Genomic DNA, 12,917 nt, shown 5'->3' with positions numbered 1-12,917 from the left:
CCCATATCCTGACAAATGTGCTCCTGTCATCTGCCTCCCCTACCGCCACACTCCCACAGAGCCCTGAGCCTGGATTTACAGCCTCAGCCTGAGCTGCTGCAGCTGCCAGCTCCCTTCCTGCTGCAGCCAGAGAGAGCTGCAGTGCATGGCTGAGCACAGAGGCAGCTCTGCAGCCCTGTCAGTGAGAGCTGCAGTGCATGGCTGAGCACAGAGGCAGCTCTGCAGCCCCCCAGTGAGAGCTGCAGTGCATGGCTGAGCACAGAGGCAGCTCTGCAGCCCTGTCACTGAGAGCTGCAGTGCATGGCTGAGCACAGAGGCAGCTCTGCAGCCCTGTCACTGAGAGCTGCAGTGGTCACTGAGCACAGAGGCAGCTCTGCAGCCCTGTCAGTGGGAGCTGCAGTGCATGGCTGAGCACAGAGGCAGCTCTGCAGCCCTGTCACTGAGAGCTGCAGTGCATGGCTGAGCACAGAGGCAGCTCTGCAGCCCTGTCACTGAGAGCTGCAGTCACTGAGCACAGAGGCAGCTCTGCAGCCCAGCCAGCCCCTGTCCCACCAGCAGCCCTCTGCCCCAGCCATCCAGACTCTGCTCTCCATGGTGAGGGCTGCACCGAGCTTGGGGACTGAGAATCTGAGCGGTTTTTTGTGATTAAGAGACATTTCAAAGAACTTAATCAGCCAGCAGTCCATCTGCCCTGCAGCCAGCCAGGAGCCATCAACATTCCCCAAGCAGAGAGTAGCAGGGCTCGTGTTTACCCTTCAGTTCCAAGCTTGCATCAGTTACAGCGCTCGTGTTCCCTTCAGCACCTTCAGCTCAGTGCGTGTTCCCTCCTCATGGGTACCTGTGGTACCTGAGATTGGGCACTGCCCCTGGCACCCTGTGCTTGCTGCTGGCCACACCAGTGCTGGGAATGACATGTCACAGGCAAACGTCAGCCACTGGAATCTGCTGCTTCTGCTGAGGGCTGAGAGTCTGTCAATAATTTAATTACTTCAGCTAGTTATCCTAATGGGTGTAGCAGGTTTGGAAAGCCCATTCATTTCATCTCTGGTGAAAAAAATAAGGGTACATATAGATTTTTTTTAGAAAATAGTGATTGTATTGTAGACTGAGGCAACAGAGACATCCTGTAACTGCTCCCTGATGCCTTTCCAGCTGAAGGGATGCCTGGGAAGACTGGTTACTATTGATCTTTTTGCAGATACAGAATTATCCACCCAACAATATTGACACATGACATTTTCAGCCAGCTCTTGTGCCAAATGAATAAATGCTTTTAAAACTACTGGGGAGGTGCAAAGACACTAAAGCTGGCAATTCCTGAAAGTTAACTGCGTGGAACATGCTCAGTGCAGACCTTCAGACTCCAAAGTGAACCATGCAAATGATTTCCAATACAGTCAGCTTCATGTCAGCACCAAACACAGCAAACTGAATTATGTCCAATAGGGTGTATGACAAGAGGAGGAAAGAAATCTGTGCTCAGTGAGCCCTGTGCAAAAGGATAAGGAGCTCTCAGTTATATTAATTACCTCTTGACGAGAAGGGGATTAAGTAACTCTCACTTGAAGCTCTGTTTAGCATTACAAAAGATGTAACGTGTAAATTGGAAACTGTTAAATCATAGGTGCTTATGAGAAAAGGGGATTTTGAGGTTTTAATCTTTTTATCATAGCTATTTTCTTTATAGTGTAATAATTTAGAATCACTTGAATATTTGTAAGTGGCTCGAAATGGAGCACGAAGATGATGTTTGAACATTTTGCCCTTACTCTGTTCACACCTTCACTAATGAATACATTTAATTTGCTAAACTGGGGAGGGGCACAGGTGGGCATAAGCAGTGCTCTGTATATTTAGACCCCGCTGTGTGTTGCTGTTTGTTAAACAGGACACAACCCACAGGGATTCCAGCAGGAGCAGTGCCCTGGAGCCAGGGGAGTCCTCTGGTGTTGGGAGGGAGCAGGGCAGGGGCAGAGCACGGAGCGGCCTGTGCTGGACAGACCATGGCAGAAATGAGCCCTGGGGCCTGGCAGCACCCAGAGCTGCTCCTGCCCACAGCTGGAATCACTGCCATGGGGTGCTCTGTGGTGCCTTTCCTTCTCCACAGCAGGGAAGCTCTGTTGGCCCAGCCCCAGGGGTCACTTTTGTCCCTGGGGCTGCAGAGCCCAGCTCAGCCTCCTGCCCAGCCCCTGTTACAGCGACTGACCCTGCCTGGCTCTTTCCCCACAGAGAGCTGCCAAGGCAGCAGCCAAAGCCCACAGTGCCTCGGACGATGAGGAGGGCCAGCAGCACCCTCCGGGCAAGGAGCTGGGGCAGCCCCACAGGTGAGCTGGAGCCCCCCAGGTGGGGCCAGGGCTGCTCTGTGCCAGCAGCGTGTAGGCTGTGCCAGAGCAGGTCCTGTGTGTGTGTGTGTGCCACGCGTGATGTGTCTGCCACACGTGACAGCTGTCAGCTGGGTTTGCTGTGAGCCCGGTGTTGTGGCTGTGTCACCTGTCACGGGCTGCGAGCAGCAATTAACTGCACAGAAGTGTGACAGTGCCAGTGCCCATGGAAAGGTGCCAGGCCCTACTTCACCTGCTGCAAACAGAGCAAACTGTGCAGGTTACAGAATGTGCATCACAGCCCAGGCAACGTTATTGCATCTGAGAATGGGAAAAAAAGCAATCAGAAAAGTGCCACTGAGAATGTGTTTGCTCTCACTGAAATGCTCCTTGGTTTTGTCTAGAACAGCCATGGTGCGGCTCTTCCATTATATTTTAACTGAAAGATTTTGTTTGTGTGGATGGGCTGTGGAGGTAGAGGGGAGCAGTCATCCCAGAACCCTTTCCAAGGACGTTTGCCTCACAGGGTTCCCTGCTCACAATTCTTCATTTCCTTGTTGTTGAAAAGAACAGAAAGGGGGATTGAAATACACTTCAGTCCTGCAAGTGCCCGTTTCTGTTTGCTTTCACCCAGCAGGCTGGCCCGCCGCAGGAAGACAGTGAAGCTGTGCCGGGCCCTGTCGGACCTGGTGGTGTACACCAACTCTGTGGCAGCCCAGGACATCGTGGATGATGGTACGGGGTGGCACGGGGCTGGCACAGGGCAGGCATGTCCCTGTCACTGTGAAAGGAGGGGCTCAGTGCTGCTGTTAGGGTGGCACAGGGCTGGCATGTCCTTGTCACCTGTGAGAGGGGGCACTGAGTGCTGCTGTTAGGCTGGCACGAGGGCAAACCAGAGCCCGGCAGGGCACTCCCTCCCTGGCAGTGACTCCTCTGGCCCTGCTGCCAGCAGAGGATTTTGCTGCAGGTTCCCTAGAGCTGCCAAGCTCTCACTTGGCTTTCCTTTCAAGTCTACAGACTTGAGAGGAGAACAGCAGACCCTCCTGGAAGGGGGAGAGGGGGAGTGGTGCCCATCAGTTACTCAGGGTACATGATTTGTGAAGGACAAGACAATCTGTCCTGGAACACTGGACTCAATCTCAGGTTGCCCTTGATGAATAGCCAGGTAACGAGGTCTGGGCTCAGGCCCACGCCCTGGGACTGTTTGTCACCTGTCTGTTGGTTGTGCCATGGCACACAGGCTCCACAGGGAACGTGCTGTCATTCAGTGAGACCAGAGCCCACCAGGCAGTGCAGCAGAAGGCTGAGCAGTTCATGCTCTACAACCAGAGGCAGCTGACCCGGGTCTATCCCTCAGCCTACCGGATCGACTCCAGCAACTTCAACCCTGTTCCCTACTGGAATGTGGGCTGCCAGTTAGGTAGGAGCTGTGTGAAAGACTTCCTTCCCTTCTGTGTATGTGCCTAATAATATTATCTTTATTAATGGCACCCCACTTCTCTCTTTCAGTGGCCCTAAACTACCAGTCTGAGGGACGTGTGATGCAGTTAAATGAAGCAAAATTCAGGGTAAATGGCAACTGTGGTTATGTGCTCAAACCTCCGCAGATGTGCAAAGGTAAGGTTCAGTGCGGTTATCACTGTAGCTGCCAGGCCTTGCACAAACTGTCCTTCACAGAGAAGGCACAAGAAAGGAAAGTGCAAACAGATCTAGAATCTCTCCTATTTCCTTGCACTCACAGCTCTTAGACTTGTACCAGTGTGCAATCTCTTACTGTGATTATATATATATATATATATATATATATGTATAGAGATATATATATAGAGCTCTTTGCCTTATTAACATGAGTTTAAAAGAAGAAAAAGGGGTTCTAGGATGACCAGCTGCAGGAAAGTAGAGGAAGCTCTGCAGTGGCCCAGGAGCAAGTATCCAGGGCTTGGTCTAGCTCTGCCTTGGAATCACAAAACCAAGGGGCCTTCTCTCAGAAAAGGTTGTAAGAAATAGGAGGAGAATTTTAGAATTACTGAGCAGCTGCTCCATACTCATAGTTTCTCATTTCTGACTGAATTAGTCTGTGTGTGTGTTTTGGGGGGAGATATTTATTATGTGTATCTTTTCCCTTACAATCTCATTCTTGCCATCTTTCAGGCACATTCAACCCCTACTCTGCTGATCCACTTCCTGCCAGTCCGAAGAAGCAGCTGATTCTGAAGATCATCAGTGGGCAGCAGCTCCCCAAGCCCCCTGACTCAATGCTGGGGGACAGAGGAGAGGTGAGATGCTCTGGTGCATTCCATGGGAGTGACAGGCAGTGTGGGACTCAAACCTTCTCCTTATTCAAATACACCAGTAAATTTCAGATCTTGTCAAGCTTTTGGTCACAACATGCTACACTTTCCCCAGCCTGTATCCTACGTGTGATGTTTAAGAAGTGATTTGGTTTGTATTTTAAAGGGTGACTTTTATGAAAATTAGTCATAGCTGTCCATAGCTCTTGATGCAAATCATACATCAACATGTACTCCATGGAACCAATTCACATGATAGTGCTGCTTGAAAATTCATGTCAATCAAAGGAGTTTGAATTCTCATATGAATTTAAATCAACTCTCCCCATTAATTTAAAAAAAAAATCACCTTCATTTGTATGGCTGGCTTGTTTTTAAAATCTTGTGTTTTTGATAAACAGATCATAGATCCCTTTGTTGAGGTGGAGATTATTGGGTTACCTGTTGACTGCTGTAAAGATCAGACCAGAGTGGTGGATGACAATGGTAAGATAATCTAAGAGATTTCTTTTTCTTAGAGTAAAATATTAAATAAGTGTAAATGAATTAGTGTCTGTTATTGCTTTCTAAATTGCAAAGCATCTTATCTGATGAAATCAAATTATTGTATTTTAACAAATTATTTCTGCTTCCCAGACAGAAATTCTGGTGTGGAGACAAACAAGTTAGAGGTGAAGGGCAGGAGTTGTTCCCCACATTGCCTTTTAACCAAATTGTTCTTAGATCTCCTTTATGCAGAAGCTCAAATCTCTCTGTATCTATATCTGTATCTATCTCAGGGCCAGCCTGGGTATCCCTGCCAGCTCCCAGGCAGACCCATTTTGTTTTTAAAGCAATCCTAGAGGCAGATGTGCCACATGTAATGACTGCCATGCTGGAACTGTCATTGCTGCTGCTGTGTCCTGTGCCCTGTGCTCCTGGAACCGAGGCAGGCGCTGGCTCTGGCCTGTTCCCCAGTGTGTCCTGTCTGCCCTGCAGGGTTCAATCCTGTCTGGGAGGAGACCCTCACCTTCACCATCCACATGCCCGAGATTGCCCTGGTGCGGTTCCTGGTCTGGGACCACGACCCCATCGGGAGGGACTTTGTGGGCCAGAGAACTGTGGCCTTCAGCAGCCTCGTGCCTGGTGAGTCCCCCTGCTCTCCCAGGTGTGCAAATCCTCCCTCAAACCCAAGGAGAACATTAGCAGCACAAGATGATAGATTTTTATAAATCTTATCTCTGTGACTTCATGTGAAACTTGGACAAGCCTTCTGTTATCTTAGGGTGCTTTATGCACCATCCCAAAAAGGAGTTTGGTTGTCTGTGCTTTTGGAAATTACTGTGGTGTGTTTTTTATAACTTGGAGGCAATTTGTACTGGGGCTCAGAAAACCTGTGAGGACCCCAGAGAAGTTTACTGAAGGCACCAGGTGGCTTCCTGTGTGTACATCACTTTTACAGGCAGTCATTCCTAGCTGGGCATAAAATGCAAACTGCTGGTTCTTGGTGGAGGTTTGTGTGGAAATATTCCTATTTCTGTTTCCCCAGGCTATCGCCATGTGTACTTAGAAGGACTGACAGAAGCTTCCATATTTGTTCATATAATCATTAATGAGACCTATGGAAAGGTAGGTACAGCTGGAAATTTACATCTTCTAATAAAAATGGATTTAAATGTAGCCCGGAACCTCCCAGGATTTGTGCTGGAGTGCCCAGGAGGCTCAGAGTGTGTGTGGGGTTTCCCTGCAGGAGATCAGCAAGGAAAGGTCACCATACCATGGCTCCACTCTTGGTGTGCACATGCTTGCAGATGTTCTTACTGTTAGCACCTAACAATGATCTTGTCTAGGTACATTTCTTCAGTGTGCTACACTGATCTTATTTTGCAAGTAGATCCTGAGAACTGTAGCTGCACCAGATCATAATATTTGACAAGCTATTTTTAGCAGTTAATTAAATAAATTTATTTTAACCTAATTTACTTTTGGGTTTTAGTGCATAGATCTTGCTTTTCTGCAAGTTTGCTAATTTTAGAATGATTTTAAAGTGAAAGTGAAAGCACAGTGCTTGTTCTGTGTTTTCAGCTGCCCTTCCTTAGCTGTTTCCATCTGGAGATAAGCAGCACAAAGAAATTAAGGCCATGGTCAGCAGAAGGATTAAGTAAAATAGCACCTGAGCAGTGATTTAAGAAACAGAGATAAACACAAAACCCTGACCTTTGTGAGGTTTGAGGTTGCAGAGGACACTCAGCCCTCAGTCTTTGTGCCTTCTGAGAGGATGCAGAGAATGTCATGACAAACATGAACCCAAAGTTGTGCAGCACCCACAGAAAGCTCAGGGGAACAGAGAGACAACAGCAGGGCTGAGGTTTGCTCTTGTCCAGATCCTCTCCCAGCTCCACTTCCCTTCTCCTCCCTGATCCCCTCAGATCATGGGATGGGATCTCATGTATTGGTATGTGCACATCTGGGCAGATCAGGCCAATCACATCCCTTGGGGATGGTTTGCAAGGCCTGTTTGGCTGCTGCCCTTGTAAGAACAAATCTGCTCAAGAAAACCAGCAGTGTAACTCCAGAGGGGAGGCAAGGGGAGCAGGAGGGGACACCTGCTGGGATTCCCTCTGTGTCCCTGGCTCTGTTCCCCTGATGCTGCTCTGAATCAATGATGGCTGCACTGCTGTTTCTCATCGGCTGACTGAGGAGATCTGCTCCGTTCCTGGGGGACACATACTCAACTAAGAAATAGCTTTAAATGGTTTGCTGTAAAGTGGTTCTGTTTACAGCTGATGTACTGTTACCTTATTTGCTTGTGCGGCAGTCTTGAAAACATTAGCCAAATGGATTTGCATTTCTTTTTGCCTTTCAGTGGAGCCCTTTAATCCTCAATCCCAGTTACACAATAATGCACTTTCTAGGAGCCACCAAGGTAGAGCTCATTGAGCATGCACTTTGCACTTGCTGGGCACAGACTTTCCAGTGGTTCCCAATCGCATGATCTGCAACTGCCAAACTGGAACCATTCTCCATGCAGGCTCTGAAACATCTGAATATTGCTTTGATGAAACTCATGCGTAGAAAACTCCACGTTCATGTGCAGCCTGTCACTGCCGAGCATTTCCTAGAGCCTTGTCAGGTCCCATTAGGAGGCTGAGCAAAGCTCTCTGGTAACTGTGGCAGGCTGCCATCCTAATGAGGAGAAAGGCAGGCATGCATGAATCCATGGAGACCTGTGCTGGAGCTCCTTGCTCAGAGTAGCTGTGAGTGGCTTGGTGTGAATTTTTGCTTTGCTGCGTTTTGAACTTTGCCGTCATCGCTCATCAGCGCTGTGAGAGCAGCTCTGTGCCCCGTGAGCGGGCGTGAGCTCAGGCAGGCTGTGCTTTGTGTCCCTGCAGAGCAAGCAGCTGATGGGGCTCCGAGGGCTGTTCTCCAAGGCGCCCAAGGCGGGCGCGGCCGAGCCCAGCGGGCACCATGCGCGCAAGCGCTCCATCGGCGAGCGCATCCTGCGGCGCACGGCCAGCGCCCCGGCCAAGGGCAGGAAGAAGAGCAAGATGGGCTTCCTGGAGGCCGCTGAGATGAAGGACAGCGCCTCGGAGCCGGCAGACCTGAAGGACAAGGACGGCGTGCTGCGGCGGCCGAACCGCCCCTCGCAGGCGCGCCCCGCCTCCATGCCCGTGGACAGGTTCCTCATGGTGGAGCTGCCCTGCCCTGCACAGGACGCTGCCCAGGAGGCCGAGGCACAGGACAACACATCTGGTAAGGTGCTTCCACAACTACTTTTGGTGAACGGTCGGGGCTCCCCTCGCCTCTTCCTAGAGTACCTGATTTCTAGCAATCATTAAAACCAGTATCTATTACACCAAGTTTACTTCTCTAGTCCCTGCGTCATTAAATCTCCAAAGGAGTGAGTCACAAAGCTCAAATCTGGCATAGAAAGACATGAGGATTTGTGGAGAAAACACCCAATATGTGTTTTTCGAGGAATTCAAACCCTTGCCCTTGTGAATGCTGCCTGCTGGTAGAAGATCCAAACAAAATCCTTGTACTGTAACACTTTGCAGTAGCCACATGTATAAACCAGTCTGGAGTCCATCTACTCGATGCTTTTGACTCAGCTTGAAGCATGCATCTTGTTTTCAAGTGTTGTGTGTTTTAACAGAGCTGTTTTGTTCTGTCTTTATTGCCACGCTTCTTTATAGTACAAATGTGACTAGGAACACAGCTGAAGGTAATGCCACGTGCAAGCTATGATGTGGTACCTCATTAACATTACTTACAACAAATATTACATCACCTGCCTGATGTAATAGACATTCCAAGGAAATTTCAATGAAGTGCCTGCAGTTGTATTTTTCCATTTATTCATGTCACTCAGATAATTTGTACTAAACCTGCACAACCCCATGATTAAGTTCTGTCACAACTGTACCTAGTTTTGCGTTCTCCATTTGTCTGTCTAAGGACAAAATAGCTGTTGATAGACAGAGCAGAGTCTTGAATGCCACTAATATGTTTCTCATTTAATTTAGCCAACAGTGATGACAATACAAATGAGAAGGAAACAAGCTTGAAAGAATTGGGTTCTCCACGTTCGGAGCAAAAGTCAAATGCTTCACATTTAGCATCTCAGTTCAAGAAGGAGAATAACCAGAGGGATTCTACAGCTGACTGTTTAGCACCACCTCCACAGGAGCAACCTGAACATTTGGTTTTTGCAAATGGTGTAGCTCAAGCAAATCACCTTGTAGACTACCAGGAGGATAATCTTTCTGATGGAACTGTCCCCCTAACGCAAGACTCTGACTCGGAACTTCCCACAGAAAAATCACACCACAAAAACTGTGCAGAGAGTAAAAAGGAAGATGACACAAAAGGATCTAAGGAAGGGAAGGTCAGTCTCACGGGGACTTCTGTTTCTCAGAGCACAGAGGTGGAGAATCACAAATGTGACACGAAGAAAAGCACTGCAGCACCTCTTTCCCCTTCTTCTGCCGAGTGCTCTGAGAGCCCTGACTGTCACTCCAGGGCGGCCCTGCAGGACAGTGACATTTCTCACCTCATTGATGAAGTCTCTCTCTCGACTGAGAGTGAGCTGGACAGCGCTGTGTCCACTCTCATTGGGCAGCTCGATGGCACAGATGACCAAACTCCCCTTCCTCCTGTCTCCAGCCCCCATGGCAGCAGCAGCCAGACCCCCAGGGTGGGGAATGCAGTCCCACACATGTTTGCTGCAGACCTGAGCAGCCCCTGTAGGCACAACTTCACTCCCACAAAATCCAACAAATCCTCTTTATTCTCCACTCTGGACACAGCCATGTTCTCCAGCTTGGAGGATCCCGAGTATTCCACATACACAGTTCTCCATGAGGCATCTCCACCTTCTGAATGTAAGAGCCACAGGGCACTAGTTTGCAAGAAAAGACTAAATAATCTAGAAAGTAACCTGCCCAGCTCTTCTTGCTCTTCATCCCTCTCTTTGCTAAACGCAAATCCCAAAAGGAATTGTGCTACAAAGAGCGGACCAAGCTGGGAAGCCCCCGAGCCTGCCAGCTCCTTTGGGTCCAACAGCCTCATCTTTGAGGAGCCGCTGGGGCGCCCTGTCCCTGGGGAGCACTCGGCCAGCAGCAGCCTGCTGGAGCTGGATGGGGACGGCCAGGAGCTCCTGGTGACCGCCCGTGAGTACCGAAGGGAGGACATGAGCCAGCTGGCCTCGCCCGTGAGCCTCAGGCAGAGGCAGGAGCCCGGGCACGGCGGGGACAGGACCTCGGGGAGCAGCTCCACCTGTGGGGACAGGACCTTGGGGAGCAGCTCCTGTGGCGGTGACAGGAACTTGGGGAGCAGCTCCACCGGGCACGGCGGTGACAGGACCGCTGGGAGCAGCTCCTGTGGAGGTGACAGGACCGCTGGGAGCAGCTCCACCGGCGGGGACAGGACCTTGGGGAGCAGCTCCACCAGCGGGGACAGGACCTCGGGGAGCAGCTCCACCGGGCACGGCGGTGACAGGACCGCTGGGAGCAGCTCCTGTGGCGGTGACAGGACCGCTGGGAGCAGCTCCACCACTGCGCCCTGTGCCGCTGCCCGGCACTGCTCCAGGACCTGCGGGGCTGCAAGGAGCCACCTGGCTGTCCCCGCGTGTGAGAGCACTGCGGGTTCGAGGCAGCAGCCCTCGGAGAAGCACAGGGCTGCCGTGTGCGTCCCCAAGGCCGGCTCAGCCTTTCCCCTGCACCCCGGGGCTCTGCCGTTCCCCACACACCCGGCCATCCAGCAGAGCAGCCCCTGCAAGTCCAAGAGCCTGGGAGACCTGACCTCGGAGGACATCTCGTGCAACTTCGAGAGTAAGTATCAGTACATCAGCAGGAGCTTCATCTCCTCGGGCCTGAGGGACGGGAAGCTGGCCGCCATGCAGGGCGTGAGGCCGCACTCGACGGACGCGCTGACGGAGCAGCTGCGGAGGCTGCTGTCCCCGGAGCAGGAGGACGGCCGGGAGCCGCCGTGCCCCAGGCAGCCGGACGAGGACTGCCCGCGGGCCCTGGTGAGGAAGCTGTCGTCCCGCAGCCAGAGCCGGGTGCGGAACATCGCCAGCCGCGCCCGGGAGCGGCAGGAGGCGGCGGGCAAGCCGCGGCCGTGCGTGCCCGGGGTGGTGCTGCGGAGCAAGGCCCCGGGGCCGCCGCTGGCCGCCAACCGGCACTCCACGGGCTCCTGCATCGGCCGCTACCTGCGCGGCTGCCCCGGCGAGCGGCGCGGCGTGCCCGAGGGAGCCTGCTCCGCGCTGCAGCAGCTCGGCTGCGGGGAGCTGCGGCATGGCTGTGGGGAACTGCGGCCCGGCTGCGGGGAACTGCGGCATGGCTGTGGGGAGCTGCGGCAGCACGGCTGCGGGGAGCTGCGGCATGGCTGCGGGGAACTGCCGCACGGCTGTGGGGAGCTGCAGCAGCACGGCTGTGGGGAACTGCTGCTGCCCGGCTGCGGGGAGCTGCCGCTGCCTCCTGGCGCCCAGGAGCAGCCCGAGATCTATTTCCTGCTCCGGCTGTAGGCACGGCCCGGCCCCGACTGCTGCTCTGCAGCGTACCGGAGCTGCTTGGAGCCCACAGCGTATTTCTGAACGCAGTGTAATGCCAGTAAGTCAGGGGTGGTTTAACGTGCCCCTTCCTGGCAGGGCTGAGGGAGGCAGGAGCCACCCTCCGTCCTTAGGGGTGCTGCTGATGGAGCCCGTGTGCATTTGTAGCATTCTGTGTCTGTCATGCCGTGCTCCAAAGCCTGACATTGCACTGAAGGCAATACTGGTTTCCTTGTGTCTTGTCCTCCTGCTTGGAAAAACACTTTCGGCCTTTTGTGAGGATTCTCCAAAGCACTGTGGTGTCTGGAATGCTGGACTGGGGCTTGTTCTGCCCGACAGGCAGCAACCCTTCATTAGCATCACTTGTTCTGAATTGTTACTATAAATTTTACATGTTTTCATGTATGAACTGTGAGTCTGCAGCAAATGGTTTGTAGAATTAGGGTTAGTCCAGATTTGTGAGTCCTGTGTAGATTTGTCTTCTGCCCTCTCTACAAAGTGTGACAACAGTTGTCTTCCTTTTTGGTTACTGTGTTGATTTGGGACAGAGTGGAATGTGCGAGTAATTATACTTTTATGAATGAAAACACTTTATTTCTGCTTATTTTGTTATGTATTTTTGCTGTTGGTTGTGTGAGTAGCTTCGGTACAGTAGATCCATTTTCTGTATATTTGTAATTTTATTGCTGAATTGTCGACAGTCAGTGGAATATTTAAGCTGACATGGTAGAGTGACTATTTTGACTGTTCACCTTTTTCTATGAAGGCTGAAAGTGAATTGGGTGAAGGAATCTCAGACACTTAAAGCTTCCCTGTAGGGAACAACATAGCTTTATTTTGGTTGGAAGATACTCTATGCCTTTGCTGTAAGTTTTTCTGATATGTCAAAGACGTACCTTTTACCTCTTTCTTTTGTAATGCAGAGTATTATTATTCTTGAAAACGTCATTAAAATAGATTTTTAAGCACTTGGTTCTATGTTTTCTCAAAAAAAAAATCCATCCAAATAGATTGGTGCTGAATCCAGCAGCAGTTAGTGGCTGCACACATCTGTCTTGGCAGGAGATGCAAGGAGGGAGGATCCTTCATTTCACAGGGTGATCTTGGCTGGAGGTGGCAGCTGAGCTCTGGTCTCCTTTCTGGGAATGGAGCCACACTTGAGTTTGTCTGACTGTCCCACTCAGGCTCTAACAAAGCACAGTGGCTGTGGTATCACAGGACAGAACGGGGGATTTTCTAAACAAAAAGCATTTTTCCATGGAGGACCAGAACCAG

General features: G+C 51.2%; 1 protein-coding gene across 1 annotated transcript in view; it reads left to right on the top strand.

Annotated features, from left to right (window-relative positions):
• Positions 1-12,581, top strand: part of PLCH1 (phospholipase C eta 1) — a 46,322-nt gene extending 33,741 nt beyond the window's left edge. The window contains exons 13-24 of the mRNA XM_058031531.1: positions 2,230-2,324; positions 2,959-3,056; positions 3,562-3,741; positions 3,831-3,938; positions 4,473-4,597; positions 5,014-5,098; positions 5,591-5,737; positions 6,141-6,220; positions 7,458-7,517; positions 7,984-8,344; positions 9,118-11,380; positions 11,483-12,581. Of these exons, the coding sequence (XP_057887514.1) occupies positions 2,230-2,324; positions 2,959-3,056; positions 3,562-3,741; positions 3,831-3,938; positions 4,473-4,597; positions 5,014-5,098; positions 5,591-5,737; positions 6,141-6,220; positions 7,458-7,517; positions 7,984-8,344; positions 9,118-11,380; positions 11,483-11,618 (3,738 nt within the window). The 3' untranslated portion in view covers positions 11,619-12,581. The remainder of the gene's footprint in view (positions 1-2,229; positions 2,325-2,958; positions 3,057-3,561; positions 3,742-3,830; positions 3,939-4,472; positions 4,598-5,013; positions 5,099-5,590; positions 5,738-6,140; positions 6,221-7,457; positions 7,518-7,983; positions 8,345-9,117; positions 11,381-11,482) is intronic.
• Positions 12,582-12,917: the final 336 nt, after the last annotated feature.

Source organism: Melospiza georgiana, chromosome 10, assembly GCF_028018845.1.
Source record: "Melospiza georgiana isolate bMelGeo1 chromosome 10, bMelGeo1.pri, whole genome shotgun sequence".
In the NCBI taxonomy this organism is placed as follows: Eukaryota; Metazoa; Chordata; class Aves; order Passeriformes; family Passerellidae; genus Melospiza; species Melospiza georgiana.
The sequence above is the reverse complement of the archived record's forward strand: the minus strand, read 5'-3'. Positions and strand labels throughout refer to the sequence as shown.